The 24811-nt window shown below is 36.7% G+C and overlaps 1 protein-coding gene across 1 annotated transcript in view; it reads left to right on the top strand.

The window, feature by feature from the left end:
* The window catches only part of LOC140152309 (uncharacterized), a 65101-nt gene that overhangs the window by 29123 nt on the left and 11167 nt on the right, over positions 1-24811 (top strand). Inside the window, exons 8-20 of the mRNA XM_072174611.1 lie at positions 108-294; positions 790-917; positions 1595-1786; positions 2894-3031; positions 4231-4379; positions 6068-6169; positions 6491-6633; positions 8029-8664; positions 9954-10170; positions 17073-17193; positions 19411-19467; positions 20583-20609; positions 24114-24410. Of these exons, the coding sequence (XP_072030712.1) occupies positions 108-294; positions 790-917; positions 1595-1786; positions 2894-3031; positions 4231-4379; positions 6068-6169; positions 6491-6633; positions 8029-8664; positions 9954-10170; positions 17073-17193; positions 19411-19467; positions 20583-20609; positions 24114-24410 (2394 nt within the window). The remainder of the gene's footprint in view (positions 1-107; positions 295-789; positions 918-1594; positions 1787-2893; positions 3032-4230; positions 4380-6067; positions 6170-6490; positions 6634-8028; positions 8665-9953; positions 10171-17072; positions 17194-19410; positions 19468-20582; positions 20610-24113; positions 24411-24811) is intronic.

The raw sequence follows: 24811 nt of genomic DNA, 5'->3' as shown, positions 1-24811 counted from the left end.
AGTGACCCAGCAGCTGCTAAATGATGATAAGTGAAAAATTCCCGAAAAATTATTATTGCAGCACTTCACTGTTCAATGCTTGTGTTTTTTTCCCATCTAATTGTCAGGAATTTACCCATGAAAACGACACCTGCTACCTTGCCCATTGCTACCCATACACCTTCACGGACCTCAGGGATCATCTTGATACATTGATGTCGGAATCAGAGAGACGGGGATGTATGAGGAGGGAGGTATTGTGTGAGACTAGGGCTGGCAATAGCTGCTTCCTACTCACTGTCTCAAATTTCTCAGGTAGGACTCAATATATATCAGAAACCATTCATCTCATATTATATTTGAGCCACAGAGATGATGTCATACAAGTAGTTAGAAAATATTGTGTGAGAAAAGAGTAATATTGGCCTTATCCTTTTCATGGTGTCTTGTTTCTCTGTGGGGTCTGATGCTGCAGTCATCCACATTAGAAGGGCAGAATCATTGAAACATTGCATGTAGACAATGTCCTTAAAGGTTTATAGAAATACAGAAAAATACCTTAGTTGATCTACAAATTATGCCTTGGCCATCCAAGTTTGGGATGCTCATCTAAAATACAGGACGGCTAAGCCCTTTATGGACAATGATATGGCATTTGATTCTTTGTTTGATTCAAATAATATATATGTGGTTTCTTCACATTGAAACATCTTTTGCAGGTTTAAATAAATGAATAATTTGCATAATCAACTTATTTTATCTACCCATTAGTTTTAATTTTTAATTTTTATGTTTATTTCCTCTCCTTAGAGAAAAGCAATGATGATGAGAAGAAAGCAGTGGTAGTGACAGCCAGAGTCCACCCAGGAGAGACTAATGCTAGCTGGATGATGAAAGGACTGCTGGACTTCATCACTAGCTCAGATCCAATCGCAAAAGTATGTGATGACAGTAGTTAGTTACTATTTAAAATTGGAATTATTTAGATGTAGGAATTATTCTATATGCATGTAGCATGTTTTGGTATTTGTTTCCAACAAGAGAAAAAAACAGGTTGATCCAATTGAAGGAGACTTAAGGGAAATAAAAGTAGAGAGCCTCATTGGCACAAAACAACAGTTAATGCTCTGCGTGCTGGCCATGCGCTTCAACAGAAAAGTGTAATTTTTTGGAATATTTTCTGAAAATATCAAGCGCTATCATAAGAACTACTGAACCAATACTAGGCTTGTTTGTACTCATTTTAATGCATTTTTCATGCTGGTTCCAAATATGGTCATGAATATTTACAAAATTTGAAACCTGTCGTCTGCAGTCGACACCCGCGTGAAGAGAGTTAAAGTCTTTTTACTCTTCTTATGATGATATATATTTCTTGTATTCTTGTAACATTAAATTGGTCTCCCAATTTGTGAGATATATAGTTTGTGTTAAAGGTATGTGACCAAAACTGCTGAAGCAATACAACTCCAAATTTGAAAATGGATTGTTTGGTAGGCCTCAATGTAAGATAAATAACAGAATATGAGAATATCTTGACCACCCACCTTTAATGATCTGTACTTTTCTCTCTGATCAAGTCTTTCCTGTTTTTTCCAACCTTGCATCATTACAGCAATTGAGAGACCTATTCATCTTCAAGATAATCCCCATGTTGAATCCCGATGGTGTCATTGTTGGAAATTACCGGTGCTCCTTGTCTGCTAGGGATCTCAATCGTAACTATCGCCACCCAAAGAAGGAATCATTCCCGACTGTGTGGCATCTGAAAAGCATGCTGCAGGAACTGCTGGATGATGAGAGGGAGGTTAGTAAGAAAATGAAGCCAGAACTTTACTGATTGGTCCCATCAGTTTCCAATCAAATCACTGCCACATCTTATTGGATTGTGGCTTGGTGTAAACAATAGTTGTAGACTTACCATTACAATATAGCTACACCAGATCTGATTTCCAACATCATCATTTATCATTTCATGAAGAAATTAGGTATTAGACCCATACATCTCATGTTACATCTGATAATTACACCTTATTTAGACTCTCTTCTGAGCTAAAATTACCAGTTGACTGGAATTCTAATCACAGGTAATGATAAATCAATTCCAATCAAGTTTATTGTCTGTCTTGAAGTTTGCAGATGGACTGCTCAGTGCCAGAAGTGGGTAAGTACAATAGCTGCCCTGTGAACATTTGGCAATTTACACACAGTATATTGTACTCATCTACACATGGCAGCTACACATGCACTTACCCACTTCTGGCACTGACCAGGTTAGATGACAAAGTAGTGTCATATAATGTGGACCGAATTGCCAGAGCTGTGTTACTAAACTTGTCAAGTTGAAAAGTTGGTTCCAAAATGCCTGTAGTATATGTAAAGTTACAATTTGGTAGTTTCAAGACATTCTGGCTGATGAGTTGATGGTTTTTTTTTGCAGCTCACCTATACAAGCAAGTAGTATGGCCTTTGTGAGTGGGCTATTGTTGCCCCATTCACAAATCACGTACAGACATACTATTGGCTTGAACAAAGAACACCAACACATCAGCCAGGACGTTTTAAAACTACCAACTTACAACAGTAGCAGGTCACATATGTGATTGGGTCACACAATGGATAATGAGCTTCCAATCTGGTCAGTAGTTAGTCTGTGCGACAGACCATCATATTACCCATAGGGAGATAAACTACTGTGAACCACACGTTCTGCTCGCTATTCATGGGGCATGCCAGTTTGTGACTTGTGGCTCGTGTTCCCCTAAATCACGAGTAGTCTTTGACAAAGACTTGTCAGTAGATAGATAGCGGAATCTCATTAGCCGATTAATATAAGCAAAACTACATCACAAATCCTACCTCTTTTTTCACATTGATTTTGTTAACTGAAACGATTTGTTCTTTCTATTCTCAGGTTGTGGTGTATTGTGATCTTCATGGTCATAGTCGTAAGCATAATGTGTTCATCTATGGATGTGATCCACAAAGCAAAGAAGGGGATGCAGCCAGCTTTCTCTATCAAAGACTCTTCCCATGGCTTATGTCAAGGATGGTATGTACTATATTTTTGTTTGTTTATTTGTGAGTGTGTGGATGTGCATTTGATTTTCAAGTGTATTGGAAACTTTTTGTTGCGTTTTTTGTTTTTTCGCACCAAAGGGGAACTGTGTGCTAATGAGTCATCCCTGGTTGTCTTACTTGCTCAGCATAAGCCAGCCATTCTATATATGCCAAAATAGACCTCTATAATTTGTTCAGCTTATAATTGGCAAAAATTATCAGTTAATGTTTCTGTGCATCTTACTATAAATAGGGGAATGTTGTATGTATCTATCTATATATGTATCTATGTATGCCTATAAAGGCTCCGTCAGTTTCGATCCAAATGTCGCCAAATTCATACGGGAGATCGATGAATATACAGGAACGTGTTTAAACTTTATTTGGTTGAAAACGGTCAAGAATTGGCTGCAAAAACAGTGAAAATATGGGTAAAAACGGTTTCTTTTGTTATGAAAATCGGTTGTCAGCCTACGCGTCACTGCAGCTGGCCGGCAGCGCGTCGGCGCCTTGTGCGACTGCGTAATGCGCACTACGCCAATGGGCGCGTAAACGGCGCAGAGCCACGCGACTGCGAGCCAGAGACCAGTGGACATGATAATACGGAAAGAAGGTAAAATAAAGGACAAAAAGGTACATGGACGGGTCACGGGATTATGATAACGGGTGAACGGATGGAAACGGGAAATCACAAGCAGCAAATAAACAAAGAAGCTAAAGGGAAATGTAAGAAAGGACAGATTTAGAAAATAATGGGAACGAGGTTAAATAAATAAATAACATGGAAACGGAAAATCACAAGCTAAGCAAAAGAAACTAAAAAAGAAAGTGTAAGAAGAGACAGGTTTAGAAAAATAAAATATACATTTTCAATGATTCTACCTGTTCAGTAATTATTCCTGTTATGGTGAACGCTCCCATCTAGCGGGTATCCCGCTAGTATCAATAAAGAGCCAACTTACGCCTGCGTAAATTCACATTAGCACACCAGTCACACATTACATAACATGCAACAAGCATAAGTGCTGCGTAAGTTGTAGGGCCCAAATGTCTATGTGACAAAGATATCTTGCCTTTGAGGCAATAAAGTCTTTTTAGCTTCAGTTTACTTGTTATCATTTCATTAAAAAAAAAAAAGATATTTGCCAATTATATTAATGTTGACCTTTGACCCTATTTTTTATGTTCTAGGCACCTGACAAGTTCTCCTTCCGAGGGTGCAAATTCCGTGTTAAACGATGTAAGGAAGCAACTGGTCGGGTTGTGATGTGGCGTCAGATGAATATAGCTAACAGCTTCACTATGGAAGCAACTTTCTGTGGTACTAAGAATATGGAAAGGTATACAGAATCATTTGCTTGTATGTAGATGATTATAACTATCAAATTTGTCAGCATTATAAAATTATTAATGAACTCTTTGTGAAGGAAATGCATACCTATAGTTTGTAGCCTGTATATACTCTGTGGCCAGGCTAGCTAAATACACCAGGCACAAAAAGAAACTTGTCACTTATATTCATCCTTGCTGTTCAATAACTTGATAATTTTGGATTATTCTGAAATATACATTTTGTTAATTGGACTTTGCTTTCTCATTTCACACCCTGTTTGTGAAAAACGAAGAAGAATTGACCAAGATATGCGCCTCCAAAGCCTCAAACCCCAAAATCAAAAGTTGCATTTTCAACGATTTTCAATGGGAACGCATCGTTGTATTGAACACAAGCACCATGGGCCAATCAATAAAGCACACAGTGTAACAGGCACAATTGAATCGTTAAAATTGCAACTTTTCATTTTGGGGTTTGAGAGTTTGGAGGCGCATATCTTGGTCAATTCTTGCTCAATGTTCATGAACAGGGTGTCAAATGAGAAAGAAAAGTCCAATTAACAAAATGTATATTTCAGAATAATCCAAAATTATCAAGTTATTGAACAGTAAGGATGAATATAACTGACAAGTTTCTTTTTGTGCCTGGTGTAGACACTATTATGTTTGTCTTATCAATAGAGATGAGAATCCTGTTGGGAATGCCCAACCACAAATCTCCAAGCACCCCCCTGGAGGCACTGATCAATTAACAGATCCATACAAGTTTGTTCCATAACAGTCTGATATACAAAGAAATAGATAAATCTGCAGAACATTTGATTTGTGCTAGAAATTCCCGGCTCCCAACTCAACACAAAAGTTGACAACCATGAGAGTTACCAAATTGCGCGGAAAAGGGGTAATTTTTTTACCAGGAGCAAGGACCGCGAAATTGGCAAAATAGGGGTATTTAATTTGAACTGTCCGTGAAATTTGACAGTGAAATCAGCAAAATAGGGGTATTTAATTTGCACTGTGCTTGAGAAAATCCAGAACTTTTATGTCAATATTTAGTGTAATTGATAAGGGGTGTTTGAAATTCTAATCAATTGAAAAGGGGTGTTTGAAATTCTAGTCATTGAAAACCACAAAAAAGGGGTTGTTTTTGGCCAAATTTTGTCCTCGATTTTGCATGAAAAAAAGGGGGGGTGGGTAAATTTGATGAAAAATCATTGCAAAGGGGGCCTTTCAAACTCTCATGGTTGTCAACTTTTGTGTTGAGTTGGGGGGCCGGGCAGAAATTACTCAAGCTGTGAATCTTGACCATGTTGACCAAAAGAGGCAATTATCAATCAGTGAGCAATATAATTAGTGGTTTTTGCTCACTTCTGCTTAGATGCAGTGGCCAGACTATAATAGGAGAGCATGGCTAATGGTTCGAATCTTAGCATCTCGATCACAAATTCCCTTGTTCAATGCCTGGTGGGAATATTTCATGGATATTGATTAACTAAAGAGCAGAAATGATTAGAGATTCAAATGAGAATTCAACTTTCTCTATCTCCCTGCAGCATATAAAACTTGAGAGAGCAAAGTTCTTAGTAAATGTTTAACTGTTAAGAATAATTATAATACAAATATTATTTTGTTTGTGCAGTATTCATGCAGATTAAAAAAACCCATTATAATAAAATATTCTTTCTTTTATATACAGCATTGACATGCCAAGACATTTCAATACATCTGATTTTCAAGATCTTGGAAGACATTTCTGTGAGGCTTTGTTGGAGTATCATAAAGCACAGCAGAATAAAAGGTCAGTTTACTGTTAATTTTTTATGATTTAAGACCGTAACAAAGACAAATGGAGGACTTGTTGGGGGGAATCTGGTAAAAAGTCCTGTTCCTTCTTGAGGTTGATCAAATTTTATGTGTTCAATTCCTCATTTTCCTGAAATTTTCAACTTTACAATTCCTATTTGTCACCACATTTGATAGCTTACAGAGAGAGGAAGCTTTCATCCAGTTCACTCTTGGACGTTGTCAGCCCCAATATCGGACATGTGTTAAAACTTCATGTTTATTTCAAGAATCGGAGCACATCATTATTTTTTTTTTCTATCATTTTTGTTTACAGTTTGCATTCTGAGTTGATTCTTGAGTTAACCAGAGAGATCACTCACCAAGTGTTACAGAGCCGTGGCTTCCTACCAATAGACTACCATGACAGTGGACAAGGTAAAGAGACAATGAATGAATGGGTGGGTTTAAATGGGTTGGGTAGGTCTTAGGAGTCATGGCTGGATGGGGTGGGGTGTTCAGATGGGATCTCTACATCTGAAGAGTGATAGATGGATTGTTTGTTAGATGGGTGGGAGGGTGTTCAATACAGACTGTTGAGAGAGCAGACCTGCTAACTGTCCCTCATTTGGGGTTTACCAAAGTGAAAGAGGGACAGTCCTGTTTTCTGAAAATTTCAGTGATGGCAAATTTAAATGTAAGAACAGCAGAAAATGATGCAAATTTCACTTTAAAATATTGCTATAGCATTCAGTTCAGTCTACTGTGATAAATTCAGACCTGCAAAACCTCTGAATTCTGAAAGTATTGCACACCTCAAGTCTTTGAATTTGTCAGTACCTGGTTTGTGTAAATTCTGACTTTGGTAGGTTGGCAGGTCTGAGTTGAGAGAGTGATGAGTGGTTAGATTGGGGTTTAGATGGGATCTGAAGAGCAAGTGGTAGCTGTGTTTGAGCTCACATGAGATAGATAAATCTGAACAGTCAATGTGGGTGGATAAATTGGTGGGTGGGTTTGTGATCAGATGTGATTTGTAGATCAGAAGAGCAATTTATTGGTGAGTGGGTTGTCAGATGAGGTCTGAAGAGCTGTGGATGAGTGGGTTGGTGTTCAGATGGGATGTTGATCTAAAGAGCAATGGGTAGTGTGAGTATCCTCTCAGTGCCATCAATGATTGTGTATAAATGTGAGAGTTGTACATGACTTGTACTCACTATGTGAATTTTTGTAAACAATAGGCAATGTCCATCATCTTTGAATAGATTAACTAATTGCACAGAAATAATGCTTGCTACAATTAGATGAAGTAACATCACCACGCAATATCACTTTCATGCACTCACTAGCTTTTATGCACATTGCACTTTTCTTTGCACATTTGTATTTAAGAGACTTACTTTAAATATAGGGGAGTTTTTTTAACTTTGAAAAAACATCAAAAGAAACAAATTTGTCTGAAAGGCCTGTTGGTCCAAAATGGTACACCACCTTTACATTAAATACAAAGAGTTAATACATTACATTAGCCTGGGACAAGATTAGTATGATGATATTAAGGAAATATTTTATCTATACCAATACTACATAGCCGCTTTCGCCAAACGTTTGACAAACATTTAGCGATCAAAACGTCTGCCAAACGTTTACGGGCGTTTGCGAAAATGTTTGACAAACGTTTGTGCTCGGCAATTGTTTGACAAACGTTTGGCGAAAACGGCTGTGTACATTTTAAACATTGTGTTCATTTTGTTATTACAGCATTTTTCTTTGCTAAGAAATTTAGTAACAAAATATTTGATATTGTGAGTGCCACAATTTAAGAAATGTTTGATAAGATTTTGTTAACAACAGTTATTTTTTCCCGACATACAAAAGAGAGTGAGAGTAGTGAGGAGGGGAGACTAAAAAGGAGACAAAATTATCACAGACAACACCAACCAAGACAAACAAAAACGGCTCCAATCAAGGAAAAAACACAAGTAACCAAACTGCCGGCTATTCAGCCAAAGTCAGTTTATTCATCATACTTCAAAACAAAGAAGGGAAAAGCTAAGTCTGCGAAAGGAAAGAAACGAACGAAGAAGACAAAAAGGCGACGTAAGAGGAAAAGTGAGGAATCTATGGAATCATCATCAGAGTCGTTGTCCGGAGGAAGCAAGGAAGAGGAGGAGGAGGAGGAAAAAGAAGTAATAGAAGATGATGAAGGTAAAGAATATGCTATAAGTGAGATTCAGACGATGGATGAACCTATTGTGAGTTTTGAATCAGCTTCAAAGAATGAGGGAATGAAGAAGAAGAAAAGGAGGCACAAGAAGACAGCAAAGGAAGCTATTGAGTCATTATTATCATCATCGTCATCATTAGTAGACTTATTAGACGCAACAGCACTTGGAGGCAGAGAAGACAAGATCCAGAAAAAGGAGAAAAACAAGGATGATAGTGATCATGACTTTAATCAGATGGGGAAGAACAATCATATAGAAGATATACTGAATGTGGTTTTGGAGATCAGTGAGTTCATGAATGAAATAGGTGTGAAACCTCTACCCAGATTAACAAAGTTCTTACAACCCAAACAAGTATCTAACTTCTTCAGAGACGATGGATAAATATTTACTAATAAGATTGTAGTGCACATCTTCATAATACAGTACAGACAGATGGGATACTAATCAGCAGTGTTTAATAGTGTGATGAGAAAATCATTTCAAACTCCCAGTCATGACCCTTTTCTCTCATGCCCCTAGTGAACTGCCATAAATGTCAGTTCTATGAATAACGCTCACGTCTGAATTTGGGATATGTTGATACTTATAAACACCAAGATGTATTCTTTCACTGGAAACTGATAAAATACAATGTTTTATTATTTCCTCCTATCTTTAATGAAAGACAAGAAATGTACACCTTACATCTTTCAGTTGCACTTCTGGAATATTCTCTAATCTTGATTACCAAGTAACTTTTAACCACCTCTTTTTTCAATATCTAATTTACTAGAATTAATGAATATCTTTTCTTATCTTTTCCCAATCAAATCCAGTATGTTTCATTGACATAATAAACCCTGATGTATCTTAACCCTTTAATCAATTTAAAAGAATTTCATATTTAAAAAAAATCATTTATCATTCCATGAAGTGATCAGTAATTCATTTGATCAACATAATTGTGACATCTGTATTTCAGTGAGTTTTCTCTTGTTTTGATTTTTAATAATTTCTAATATTTTCAAGTGAAAATTGATTGAATTATCAATTTATGTTTTCACATTGTATTGGCAAGGTGCTTTACCTCACTTGCCTCACTCCACCTACAATCCTGGTCGTTGGAACACTTGTGTAAAAGTAGGATTGTTTTAAGCCATATTTTAGTTATACTTGACATGCTGAACTTTTGCTTTCTTTGGTGTAAAGTCTGAACCATTTCATACCACAATCTCCCTTCCCCACTAATCAATGTTGAGTGTCTGTAGGGGTGCATGACCAAATAAACAACTGGCAACATTGACAGGAGGAACGGGGGGCATATTTGAAGTACCCATGTCAAAGTTTTCCATCCATTTTAGCCAGGATTGTAGGTGTAATATTAGGGATAGTTACAGTCTTAAGTGCTGAGAGAATCTGCATTTGGTTGCACCCTTGACTGTTTAAGTGAAATGATTCTGATGTATCTCAGTGGCAGTGGGATAAATTGTTGTAAGTGCACTGGTACCTGCAACCCAAGGTGAAGGGCAGGTTAAATCGCAAACATTTATTTTATTTATTCATTCATTTATTTATTTATTTATTATATTGTAGGCAAAACAGATTCACTAACGAAGGGCGATCACACACAATCCAAGACATCTTCAAGCAAAGATAAACACTCTGGTACATCAGCTCACGAGGGCGTACGTAAGATACAGAGTCGTCTGGAAGCTTTGAAAATGATTGATGCAATGAGCTCAGAGACCATTAAGGGATGCATTCATATATTGCAAGATCTGAAGATACTTAGGGAGTTTGTGGAATCTGAGTAAGTTAGAAAACAAATCAAGTACTGTAAATATATTTGTACAAGTTCAACCGAACACAGATTTTAAACAAAATTTGTTGCAAAATTGTAACATTATCTATTATCTATTGCAATATATTCCTTCGGTGTTTATTTTTGCGCAGTTTATGGCGTAAACATGAAGTTGGGTTTTGATTACCTAACATTGCCTACTTGTATCACGTCATCATCACATCAACATCTCATTCGTCGACCAAGCGTGTGAATTTACGCGAGCGTACTGAGCTGAGGTGGGATAAAAACTGCGAAGGATCTTTGCAAAAGGCTGTACATTAGACTAAATCCACCACTTGTCTACACTGCGCATGTATATTCGGCTTTTGGCTTAATCACAATCAGGCGATGACACTATAAAACAGATGGTGGTTCTCGTGATAGGACTATCTCTAATTACCCAACACCCGTTATCCATATAGGCCTACCTACACTGACCTTTTAAACTACTATGCTACCCCGGAAATAGTCAAGTTCTGCTGTAATAGGCCTCTGCACATGTGCCGTATTGAAATAAAATAGGCCTCTTGATCCGATGAGATGCACCTGCACGATTAGCCACACTGTAATGCTATCCGATGCTCGCACTGCGCCCGTCGGTACTCCGCGAACTCCGCGAGCACACGATGCGCACCGCGAGCACGTGTTGGCGAGCCGCGCGCACGCGATAGCGCACGGACAGAGGGACGGATGGACGGACACGCCATGATTAGTATTATGATGTATAGCACAAAAATATCTTGGACCATTTCTCTATAAACCACAATGCACCATAAATTTCCAGAGTGTTAACATTTTATAGTTTATAGTTGTAGTTGTAGTTTATAGTTGTAGTTATAGTTGTAGTTGTAGTTATAGTTGGAATTATAGTTGAGTTTATAGTTGTAGTTGTAATTATAGTTGAGTTTATACTTGTAGTTGTAATTATAGTTGAGTTTATAGTTGTAGTTGGAATTATAGTTGAGTTTATAGTTGTAGTTGGAATTATAGTTGAGTTTATAGGTGGCTAGATCGAGTTATATAACTAAAGACATTCTCTGTACCATTGTTGAAATTATGCCATAGCTTCCCATAATGCATTGTTGAAACTATATGCTATACCTATACTCTGTAGCGGAATGTCTTCCCATAATGCATTGCTGTAGATTGTATTGGAATGCTTTCCCATAATGCATTGTTGGAATTCTTGCCCATAATGCATTTTTAAATACCATGTTATTGTCATGTTAAATAGGCCTACATGCAGTACCTTATATTCCCATACAAAGTATGCCATAGCTTCCCATAATGCATTGTTGATACTATGCTACACCTGTAGTCAAATGCCTTCCATATTGCATTCCGTACCCTGTACTGGAATGCTTTCCCATAATGCATTGTTGAAACTATGATATAGGTCCCCAGAATGCATTGTTGAAACTATATGCTATACCCATACCCTGTAGCGGAATGTCTTCCCATAATGCATTGCTGTAGATTGTATTGGAATGCTTTCCCATAATGCATTGTTGGAACTCTTGCCCATAATGCATTTTTAAAACCATGTACACTATGTATTCTTCCCAGAATGCATCACCTGTACCTGATGAAATGGTGTCCTTTGATACCTGTATACCATGTATACAGGTCTAACCAACCAATTATAACAATTAGCCTCAATCCCTTTGGCATTGTTCATAATTCTGCATTTTTTTCAATATGATGAAGCCCTTCCTGGGTTCACTGTGAAATGTTACATGAGTCCTTTTTGTCAAGGTAAACAAAGATACTTAAAACTGGGGTCCTGGGAGTTCTATAACTTCATGCTTGGAGTTGAGACACACAGTGAGGGGTCATTGTGTTGATGATGTATAAGCAGGAAATGAAAGCCCCTGGGTGGTCAAATCATGAAATCATGGCCAAAACAGCAACCCATTATGCAATTTATAGATAGCTCATGTCACTTCATGACTTAATTAATTTTTATAGCATGATCCTTCATCAATTCAAAGACCCAGAAGAGCAGAGGCATACCAGCATCAGCAGTAAATGGGGAGTGGGAGAGGCTGGTCAAATGACCATACGGGTATGCTCCCCAGGAGAGACCCCCCTTTTTGGATTTCGCAGCTCCGAAAGACCCCCTATATTTGACCAAAATAGAACTCCGAAAGACCCTTGATTTTGATAATTTCAGCTCTGAAAGGTTTTTTCATGCGATTTTCAACCAGAAAGCCAAGATAGACCCTTGATTTGGACTGTTCGCAGCTCCAAAAGTCCCGGCCAAATGTCCCTGTTTTACTTGTTCGCAGCTCCAAAAGACCCCCTTTTATCGGTACCCACCACCTCGGGAGCATACCCACCAAAATATTTTGATGTGCCCCCTCGGGGCTGGTCGATATTGCCTCGGCTCAAAATTGACCAAAAGTATCTTCTTTTGGCCTGGTTAGACCACAATTTTAAACATTCTAATTTTGACCCAAAATTTCTCAGTGAATATCAACAATATTTTAGTAGAGGGACAGCAGGAAGATTTGGAAATTTTTCACCTCTTGGCCCCTTCTTAATTCTCCCACTCCTGTAGAAGAGTTGATACGCTGCCTTTAATTTGAAGGTGAAAATAAATAGGGTTCTATGTACAGGCCTGTCAGTGGTTTTACTTTTGGCTCCATCACCCAAACACCCCTCATTTTGGACTGTGCACTAATTATGAGCTGTGGGGATTTGGCACTTTATAAGCTTTTATAAGAGGGGGCAGTACCCCGGGCAGTACAGAAATGTGTGCAAAATGTCATGCTTGCTATGCTCGCAAATAAACTATTTAGGGACCGTTTACAAACACTTGTAAGGTGGGGCCTGATGCAAAAAAAAAAAAAAGGGCACCATTATGTATCATTGGCCCCTGGGCACCACAACCCCTGAACTACACCACTGAACACTAATTAAACTAGTGCAATTTGCACTAATTATGTTATGCTAAATGGTACTAAATGGCACAATTGTTTTTAAGTACCGCATTGTTACACCCACCCCACTATCATGACTATCATGGTGATCAGATCTATACCAAGTCACAGCACAGATCCTGGAATTTATTTCCAGGGTCTGTTTTCACATCTACTAATAATGCTAATAATCTCCCACAGTGAAAACATTTAATATGGCCATAAAACTAATTCCCTTTGTTGTGCCCTCAAGTAATTTACCCAGGTCTTCCAGAAAAAAAGAGTATCTGATGTTGGAGTATAGTCTAAGAAGATTTGAATCTATAGACCTAGGTTTTGAATTTACTAGGTTTAATACCTGATCATCATGAAAGATTTCTTACTTCTGTGATCATATGTAGCATAAGTGAAATATTCAACCCTAACTCTAAACCTACAACTACTATAAAGTAACTATAAACTCAACTATAACTCTAGACTCAACTATAACTCTCTAATTATAACTCTCAATCCAGCTACAATTCTAACTGCAACTATAAATGCAACTATAATCCAACTACAATTATAAATGATTATAAAAATGTGATTACAATTATAACTACAACTATAACTACAATGTCAATGATAAAAATACATTTAGTGTTAACATTTTATAGTTTATAGTTGTAGTTGTAGTTTATAGTTGTAGTTATAGTTGTAGTTGTAGTTATAGTTGGAATTATAGTTGAGTTTATAGTTGTAGTTGTAATTATAGTTGAGTTTATACTTGTAGTTGTAATTATAGTTGAGTTTATAGTTGTAGTTGGAATTATAGTTGAGTTTATAGTTGTAGTTGGAATTATAGTTGAGTTTATAGGTGGCTAGATCGAGTTATATAACTAAAGACATTCTCTGTACCATTGTTGAAATTATGCCATAGCTTCCCATAATGCATTGTTGAAACTATATGCTATACCTATACTCTGTAGCGGAATGTCTTCCCATAATGCATTGCTGTAGATTGTATTGGAATGCTTTCCCATAATGCATTGTTGGAATTCTTGCCCATAATGCATTTTTAAATACCATGTTATTGTCATGTTAAATAGGCCTACATGCAGTACCTTATATTCCCATACAAAGTATGCCATAGCTTCCCATAATGCATTGTTGATACTATGCTACACCTGTAGTCAAATGCCTTCCATATTGCATTCCGTACCCTGTACTGGAATGCTTTCCCATAATGCATTGTTGAAACTATGATATAGGTCCCCAGAATGCATTGTTGAAACTATATGCTATACCCATACCCTGTAGCGGAATGTCTTCCCATAATGCATTGCTGTAGATTGTATTGGAATGCTTTCCCATAATGCATTGTTGGAACTCTTGCCCATAATGCATTTTTAAAACCATGTACACTATGTATTCTTCCCAGAATGCATCACCTGTACCTGATGAAATGGTGTCCTTTGATACCTGTATACCATGTATACAGGTCTAACCAACCAATTATAACAATTAGCCTCAATCCCTTTGGCATTGTTCATAATTCTGCATTTTTTTCAATATGATGAAGCCCTTCCTGGGTTCACTGTGAAATGTTACATGAGTCCTTTTTGTCAAGGTAAACAAAGATACTTAAAACTGGGGTCCTGGGAGTTCTATAACTTCATGCTTGGAGTTGAGACACACAGTGAGGGGTCATTGTGTTGATGATGTATAAGCAGGAAATGAAAGCCCCTGGGTGGTCAAATCATGAAATCATGGCCAAAACAGCAACCCATTATGCAATTTATAGATAGCTCATGTCACTTCATGACTTAATTAATTTTTATAGCATGATCCTTCATCAATTCAAAGACCCAGAAGAGCAGAGGCATACCAGCATCAGCAGTAAATGGGGAGTGGGAGAGGCTGGTCAAATGACCATACGGGTATGCTCCCCAGGAGAGACCCCCTTTTGGATTTCGCAGTCTCGAAAGACCCCTATATTTGACCAAAATAGAACTCCGAAAGACCCTTGATTTTGATAATTTCAGCTCTGAAAGGTTTTTTCATGCGATTTTCAACCAGAAAGCCAAGATAGACCCTTGATTTGGACTGTTCGCAGCTCCAAAAGTCCCGGCCAAATGTCCCTGTTTTACTTGTTCGCAGCTCCAAAAGACCCCCTTTTATCGGTACCCACCACCTCGGAGCATACCCACCAAAATATTTTGATGTGCCCCTGGGGCTGGTCGATATTGCCTCGGCTCAAAATTGACCAAAAGTATCTTCTTTTGGCCTGGTTAGACCACAATTTTTAAACATTCTAATTTTGACCCAAAATTTCTCAGTGAATATCAACAATATTTTAGTAGAGGGACAGCAGGAAGATTTGGAAATTTTTCACCTCTTGGCCCCTTCTTAATTCTCCCACTCCTGTAGAAGAGTTGATACGCTGCCTTTAATTTGAAGGTGAAAATAAATAGGGTTCTATGTACAGGCCTGTCAGTGGTTTTACTTTTGGCTCCATCACCCAAACACCCCTCATTTTGGACTGTGCACTAATTATGAGCTGTGGGGATTTGGCACTTTATAAGCTTTTATAAGAGGGGCAGTACCCGGGCAGTACAGAAATGTGTGCAAAATGTCATGCTTGCTATGCTCGAAAATAAACTATTTAGGGACCGTTTACAAACACTTGTAAGGTGGGGCCTGATGCAAAAAAAAAAGGGCACCATTATGTATCATTGGCCCCTGGGCACCACAACCCCTGAACTACACCACTGAACACTAATTAAACTAGTGCAATTTGCACTAATTATGTTATGCTAAATGGTACTAAATGGCACAAGTGTTTTTGAGTACCGCATTGTTACACCCGCCCCACTATCATGACTATCATGGTGATCAGATCTATACCAAGTCACAGCACAGATCCTGGAATTTATTTCCAGGGTCTGTTTTCACATCTACTAATAATGCTAATAATCTCCCACAGTGAAAACATTTAATATGGCCATAAAACTAATTCCCCTTTGTTGTGCCCTCAAGTAATTTACCCAGGTCTTCCAGAAAAAAAGAGTATCTGATGTTGGAGTATAGTCTAAGAAGATTTGAATCTATAGACCTAGGTTTTGAATTTACTAGGTTTAATACCTGATCATCATGAAAGATTTCTTACTTCTGTGATCATATGTAGCATAAGTGAAATATTCAACCCTAACTCTAAACCTACAACTACTATAAAGTAACTATAAACTCAACTATAACTCTAGACTCAACTATAACTCTCTAATTATAACTCTCAATCCAGCTACAATTCTAACTGCAACTATAAATGCAACTATAATCCAACTACAATTATAAATGATTATAAAAATGTGATTACAATTATAACTACAACTATAACTACAATGTCAATGATAAAAATACATTTACTCAAATTTCCAAGGAGTACTTCCTCTGCAGATATTCTCATATTCACATTCAAATGTTGGACTGAATGTGCCACATTCAAACTCATGTGCAGAGTTCATGGTATACACTGGAATCGTAGTGCATTATGGGATAAATAAGGAACATATATCTATAACATCACAAGATACCACACCTCCTCTCATTACTTTGCATTTGACAAGCAAGAATTCTGGAAATTATTTGACTCAAGTTATTTATTTCAAGCAGAACTGAAAGTTGTTTTTTGTGTAAAATCTGTGAATCAAAAATTGTGAATCTATTTGGGGAACATTTCTTGAAGGAGGAATTTCTATTATAAGTAGTATTTGTTTCACTTCATTTTATTTCATTTGAATTTGTATATGTATGATGCTGTTGTTTATATTTCCATTGAACAAGTCAAAAATGCACCATAGAACATAATTTGTCTTCAATTGTATTTTCAAACAGTTTATTAAAAACTATTGTTTTCTTTTTGAAATGTTTATTACAATGTTTTTCAATATTTTGATCGCTATTTATTAGTACAAGTGATAGTGACAGCGCCTCAGAATCAGAACAACCTGACAATGGTGACCCAGAAGACGAGACAAAACAAAATAAGAAAAGGAAAAAGAAACGTTCCAAACACAAGTCTCGTGGTGTGGTGAGTAGCAGTGTATGTGATATGATAGCTTGTGTGGTTTAGAATTGGTTAGCTTGCAGTGTGATAGTTAGGGCAGTTTCAAAATTAGAGTGACTCATCTGGTAGTCTATGGTAGGGTATCACAACTTCATCCTCTTGTTTTGTATAGTATTAACTAGATGGCACCAAATAGTAGTGACTGTCATGATCGACTATCTGTAACAACTATTTGCAATCAAAATCTGACTAAATGTTCAAGGTAGGGCTGCTAGAAATACGCAATTTTGGAGAGTCTCTGGACCTAATACCAAGTGCTGTAATCATTTGTGATATTTTTTTTTAATTTTTGGTAAAAAATTACAATTTTGTATCAAAAAGGGGCAGATTTGTAACTTGTGTTCACTGCATAATCTATTGAAGATCCAAAAATGCATTAGTTTTGTACACATTTATATATCTTTAATAAATTCTGATGTGAACACATGTTACAAATCTACCCCTTTTGGATACAGAATTGTAATTTTTTTCCAAAATATTTTAAAATCAACCACAAATGATTGCAGCACTTGGTCAAGGGACTCCCCAAATCTGTGAAAAAAAAGAAATTGCAAAAAAAAGTCAAAAACACATTTGGAGACAAAATATGTGATTTGCGCTGCAATAACATAATTGTGTATTCCCCAGCTAGCAGCCCTAGAGGTAACTTTGTGCTTAAAATACCCAAATGGACACATTAAAATATGGTGAAAAGAACATAATGGTGCAAAGCAACATATTATGTTAACACACAGTGCAAAAGAATGTTTTGAAACTGCCTTAACATCAATGGTGGAAGGGTAAATAATTATAACATTAACAAGAAGGAGAAGAATAGTTTGACTTGCTGTGCATTGTGGATGAACTAAGTTAAGTTGAATATCACATTAAAGATAATCTTGTATATAAAAGCAATGCCCATGTAAAATATATATGAAAGGATACTAGTATTCTAGCTGTTTTCCCATTTAAAACTGGTGAAGGTTTACACAAATCGCCTAAAACGCTTTGACTACAATAAATTTTAAATAAAAAGAAACATGTATTAACTAGATATGGTAGATATTTTACTCACTATTTTCCCCATATTCAGTGCAATATTTCTTAGTATTATTAGATACATTTCATTTCAGGAACCATACGTTTCTAACATTTCACTCTTTGTGGATATCTTTCTCATCTTCACATCATGATCTGCATGTATAAGCAAACTTACATGTAAACTTTGAGGACATAACATGCTCAAAACAACTTTCTTCTTTTAAACTGGACAGAAAAGTGCGCAATTCAATCACCCATTTGTGGTTCCACATACTCTACCACAACTTCGCAAATTGTATGCCATCATACAGCATGATGCAAAGATGTCAAAGAGGTTTTCAAAGATTGTTGAATACTATGTATCTTGCCATGTCATATGTATCACTGCAACACCTGTACACCATCACTACACAAAGACTTCACATGCATTGTACCGTCAACAGACAACTTGTGGATCTTCAGTACAAATAAATCCTAGATCCAGTGGCGTGCGCAAAGGGGAGGCCATGGCCCCTCCACTTTTGTTGGTCATTCGGGGGAAAAACGTTAAAACGTCCAAATTTGCTCCTAATCAGACTCCATTCGGTGGAACTGAACAATTTTCAACTTTCACTTTTCAACTTTCACTTTCCCACTTTCAATGCTGCGCACTTAGATCTGCCTCCAATCATAATGAACGGTACTTCAAACCAGGTGTGAGCAGTGGCGTAGCTCAGGTGTTGTGGCACCCTGGGCCAATGATACAGAATGGTGCCCTCCTCCCCACCGCAATTCCTGAAACAATTATGTACGGAGCATGTAATCAAGTTAAAAGGTCTTTCAAATGATTATTTATATATGTTGAAATGCACGCAAAGTGCACACAAATTTCACCGCTTGATGGGGTGCGGAATCGATGAAGTGGTTGAATCGGCGCCCCCGTAAGTCTGCACCAAGGGCACATGCCCTCACTTGCCCCCTAGCTATGCCACTGGATGTAAGCCCATTCATGTTTTGATAAAGCATTCCAGATATTGGAAATGTGCAAGTTGTAAATCCAATCCCCATATTGTCATGTCTTTAATGTTATCAATATACCACCTGTTTTGTCTTTGTCTTCACATCCTCCTCCATCATCCACATCATCATCTTATTCCTCCTCATCTTAATATCCTGGTGTAGATCTTACCTGAGTTGACACTCCCCGATGCTGAGGAGTTAAATGCTGGCAACAAGAAGGTAAGAAATGTGTTACGGAACCATGCGGCAAAGACTAGGAATAGTTGGACTTGTTTGATCGTAAATACAGTGAATAAATTTGATTTTAAATTTGTGCTTCAGAAAATATATAGTAATGAAACTGCCATGTTGTTATTTCAATGCTAATTAATATTTTGATTATCATGAATAATTGAAAAGTCGTTAGTTTGTAGTACTTAAGATATGTTCATAGTGTGATTTTGCAAATAATAAACCCAATGCATGTTGCTAGTAACTCGAAACTTTCCTAGCATACTAATACAATTCTCATTCTGAAATGGAATTGAATAATTTGTCTCAGAAGAAATGAGCATACCGTATTGTTTGTAATAAACGCTCCCCCTCTAATAAACGCCCCCCTCCAATTTTTATATAAAAAATTGACAAAAATGCAAACATTTCCATGCCATATCGTGTAGGTAAGCTTAAAACTTGCATCAGTAATGGCAGTCACGATCGCTAAATTGCATGGAAAAAACCTATTTTGACTCAACTCCCATCCATTCATTGCCTAATTATGGTAACATTTCACTAATTCCATGCACTTACAGGTGTAATTTTGTTGTATTTCCCACGAAATTGTAATTTTCAGTGGGCGCCGCCATCTTGTATGGTCGTACCGCCCTCCTTTTACCAGGAGCACCATCAGGAAATTGAACCCGATTTTTAAGCTTTTTTCACTGACAATTCACTTCCAATAAACGCCCCCTATTTGAAAAAATGCAACGCCCGGGCGTTTATTACAAACAATACGGTAGTTCATAATGTTATGAATTCATTATTTGGACTGTAAAGGTACTAGGTAGCTTGATTGAATTGATGACGTATGATAAATTGGTAGAAAATGAGGAGAACTATAACAACTTGCTATAGAGAAGCGTTGATGCAGTCTTCCTAATTTGATTATCAAAGTTTGTGTAAATAGATAATTGACCTAGAATGGGGTACTCTTGCAACAACATGACATCTGGTAAAATATGCAGCTAGATACGGTACTTTTTCATCACATGTTCAGCAAATTAACGCCTTTACAGTCTTAATTCTTGTTAACTTTTTACTTGCTAATGTACTCTACACAATCTTTCTTTGTGCAGGCCAAATCAGGATCTAGTATTCTCAGTGTAGGTTGATACTGTATTATTTTGAATATTATACTGTTTTTAAGCTTCATACTTCTTCTTTTTCTTTAACTAATTAAGGAGGATCAGCAGGGAAAAATCTGTTACATGTTGCATGTATGTTCTTCAAAGTCATGTCATTTTCAAGTTTTGAATTTCAGTTTTTTCTGTTCAAAGTAATGACTTTTTTAATGCTTCAAATTATACAACAACAGTTATTGACATCTTTGTAGAAGCTTATTTTAAGTTTCCAGAAAAGTGTAATGAATAAGACTGCAGTGTTGAGTAGTTAGGTTTTCTTAGATAGTATTTTGAGAATAATTATGTAAAACAAAACAAGGAAAGAAGCTGTAATACATAATAGACTCAAACTTTGAAATGCAGGTTTTGTAAATCATTTTCTTAAGTTAAAACAAATTGATTCTATAGTCTTCAGTAGAACACATGCATATTCTAATATTTAATTGCACATACCATACCACTTACACCATAACATTATTCAGATTGTATCAAAATGAATGTTCTTGACACGCAAGTCATTTTCAAGAAAATGTTAAATATATAAAACTGATTTCATTTGGGGAATGTAAATTATACCAATTTAGGAAGTAGAAAAGTACTACTTGATCTGTTAATATTGTTAGAATTTGTCATTGCACACTGTTGGTAACCCACGCTTTAGAAAGGGGGTGTTTGAGAGGTCCACAAAATGCTTGAAAGGGTGGGTTTGAAATTTTCTGGTTAAAATGTGTGTCCAAATATAAAGGGTGGGTTTAGAAGTCAACAATTGCCATCTCAAAGTTTACTGTAATTTCCGACTGAATGACACTAAATGAAACACAAAAAATATTGAAATCCCATTCTGTAGTGTTTGGTTTTCTAAAACTTCAATATGTAATTCTCTTTGGATGCAAATCTGCACCTCCTGGACCACCATAACCAGTTATATATGATAAGTAACCATGCTTAGAAAGGGTGGGTTTCGGAGTTTTGGTATAAAGGGTATAAAATAAAAAGGGTGGGTTTGAAATAAAAAGGATGGGTTTGTATCACCACTGCCAACTATGTTGCATTGTGGAGATATTGCTCCTTACGTGAAGAAAGGTATTACTGCAAATTCATATTGTCAGATTGTTACACAAGTACTTCCACTGTGACGAGCAAAATGGTAATTTTTGTGCTCTGCCGTCGTATTTTTTTCATAATTTGTTCAAACAGCATACTAGGGGTGTAAACATGTTTAAAACGAAAGTGTTATTGATTTTTGATCATTGATGAAAAACCTGCTTTCATTCATTTTCATGTCAAAATACATCATTGTCATAACTAGTGGGGATACGCCACCAAGCCGATTTTGTTATAGAATTGCGAAAAAGGAGGCCTTCCTTAACAAGCACTCAATTTCTTCATAGTGTGTTATTCTCATAAATTTCACACAAAAAATGAAAACAGTTGGTGAACAATCATTTTGATACAGCCTTTATACCTATTTTAGTTTTTGAGTAACATTAGAAAAAACTCACACATCTTCATCATGTTGGATAATCACGGCCTAGCACATGCTCTCATGATCCATTAGAGAAATGAACTATTACATCTCAAATGATAACATCATAACTTTCATATTTCATTGTGTGATTACATAACTACTAACCTTCACCTGTCTCTCTTTCTCTTTCATATCATTACTCATCTGTCTTACTAATTGAAGTCATCTGATCACCACCATTGGGCCATTACATTTGAAATCTGTACACCCCCTGTGGAACACATGATCTTAACCTTCCAAATAGGGAGTATGAATTTCAAATCAGGTTACCTGAATGGATGACTCCATTTGAAAATCTACACCCCTTGCGAGGGAGATTAAGGTCATGTCTTCCTGGGGTATATGGATTACAAATGGAGTTACCTGAATGAGTGACTCCATTTCAAATCTATACCCACTGTAGGGGATATTAAGGTCATGCGTTCCAGGGGGTGTATGGATTTCAACTGGTATAACTCATTAATGTGCTGCATGCAAGCATGATAACATACCATACAATGTGAGTAACTGCTCTACCCATCAAAAGCCGTATTTGTGAATTTTGTGAATTTTGTATTTAACATTCATCAACATATTTCATGTGCTTTTTCATAATTTCAATTCCAGTATTTTTTCTTTTGTAATTTTAATACATATCATTTGGAAAGATTAGATGAATTCTTTATGAGGTTTGTAAATCCAAAAAATATGGGTTATATTTAGAAAGAGTTATTGTAATTTGTATGCTGAATAAATGTGTAAAACCAATCATATGCATAGTGACAGCAAATTGCCTGGCTTTTAGTTCTGTAGACTTGTATCTAGCTTGGTTGCTCTGTGGTGAATGAAGTCTGCAAAGAGAAAATGTGTCCATCCAGATTTGACATAATTTTAAAGCTTTCCAGTCCTGATCTTGCCTGAAATATTTTTCCAATGGACAATCTGCCCCCATCCCCCCTTGCTTCCCTGCTAGGTTATTCTCCTGTATTTGTATGTCATTTGAACTCAAATTTGTATGTTACCTCTTGATTTGATAACAATGCATGCTAATATTTTATTCCCTTAGCATAGAAGACATGCCTTCTAACCTTAAACCAGGGCCAGATTTGCATTTTTCAGGCTCTGGGTCAGGCTAAAATGTGTTGCATCTTCCCCAAGGACCTTACCCCACCCCAGGCCAAGAAAAAAAAATTGTTTGCTTGCCCTCAATTGAATTTTAACAATTGGGTCGGTCGGTCGGGATTTCTTTTTTTTTTTTTTTTTTTTCTTTAATTACTAACCAACTCTACTGTTTGTAATTAATTAAGGCTCAAAATATGAAAAATCAGACGATTTTGGTGTCAAAATGAATCAACTAACATTACAAAACAACAAACATGTTGAACAAAAACTCTAAAAAACATTTTTTTTACATCTTCAAAATGCAAAAAAAAAAAAAAAAAACACTTTTTCAGGAATTTCCAAAATTAGGGTCGGTATTCTTTTGTACAGTAAATAGAAAAAACAAACTTTTTTCTGATTTCCAAAATTAGGGTCGGTCGGTTGAGGGCAAGCAAACAACTTTTTTTTTTTTGGCCCTATCTATGTAACCTATTTCTTATTTCAAACTGTGCAGTATTTCACCTAATTTTCCCATTTTTCCCCTTTTTTCTGTTTTTTACATATTTGGTTTATCCTCCAAAATTGTAGGCCCCAGGATCTTGTGATCCCTGGACCCAGGCCCATCTGGCCTTGTGGTAAATCTGGCCCTGCCTCAAATCCTCACATTTGAGGATATAGTACATTGTATTCCAGATGACTTCTAATATGATTGCAGTATGTAATAGTAGCTAAAAAATTAATAATTGTGTGTTGCACTCCTGATCACAACTGTATTGCATATATAACCATTACCATAACAGAGGCTCGCTGTGATACATAATGTAAACCTTTATTTTATACTTTTGATTAACTTGACTATGACACACATGGAACCACAGGCTGTCGATAGCAAGCAACACATGAAGCTTGTGTTACAATCACAAGAAGTTCATCGATCAACAACAGCAGGGGACCAACCAAGAACTCAACTTCCGCTTGAACTGCGATTTCACAACCCAATCTCTCATTTGAACCCTGACCTTCGACCTTTTCGAATGGCATGCCATGCCAAGAGCCATAGAGTATTTGATGAGAGAGCACTGAAGGGCGAGGATGGGCCTACCATGTATCGATTGCTTGAACCACAGGTCATGAACTTAGCCGAGACAAACCAATTCAACATGAATCAAGATACAGTATGGTGGCCTATGATGCCAATTTTTCTACTTTCATCTTCTGCATATTAATATCAGGCTGCTGTGAAATACACACAAGGCACAATATTTTGCTGACCTGCACATGCTCTTCTGCTTATATACTATAATGATAAGATGATGCACTTTTTTGCAGCACTTACATGTTGCACCTTGCATCCCTCTGACTTATGACGGTGTCTTTTACTATTGTCTTGTCTCATGTTTTATGTGTATATTTTTGTTTTTTGTCACATAATCTAACTGAAATGTGACATGTTAGCACTATTATGGTACTATATACCCACACCCTATGTAATTAGCTCCCAAATATTTGTATAATTAACATCTTATTCTTAGGGTTAGGATCATGCAATTTTTTTGACATTGTACAGTTGTAAAAA

The sequence above is a fragment of the Amphiura filiformis genome, chromosome 5, assembly GCF_039555335.1.
Source record: "Amphiura filiformis chromosome 5, Afil_fr2py, whole genome shotgun sequence".
Taxonomy (NCBI): Eukaryota; Metazoa; Echinodermata; class Ophiuroidea; order Amphilepidida; family Amphiuridae; genus Amphiura; species Amphiura filiformis.
Note: the sequence above shows the minus strand (reverse complement) of the source record. Positions and strands in the feature narration are given on the sequence as shown.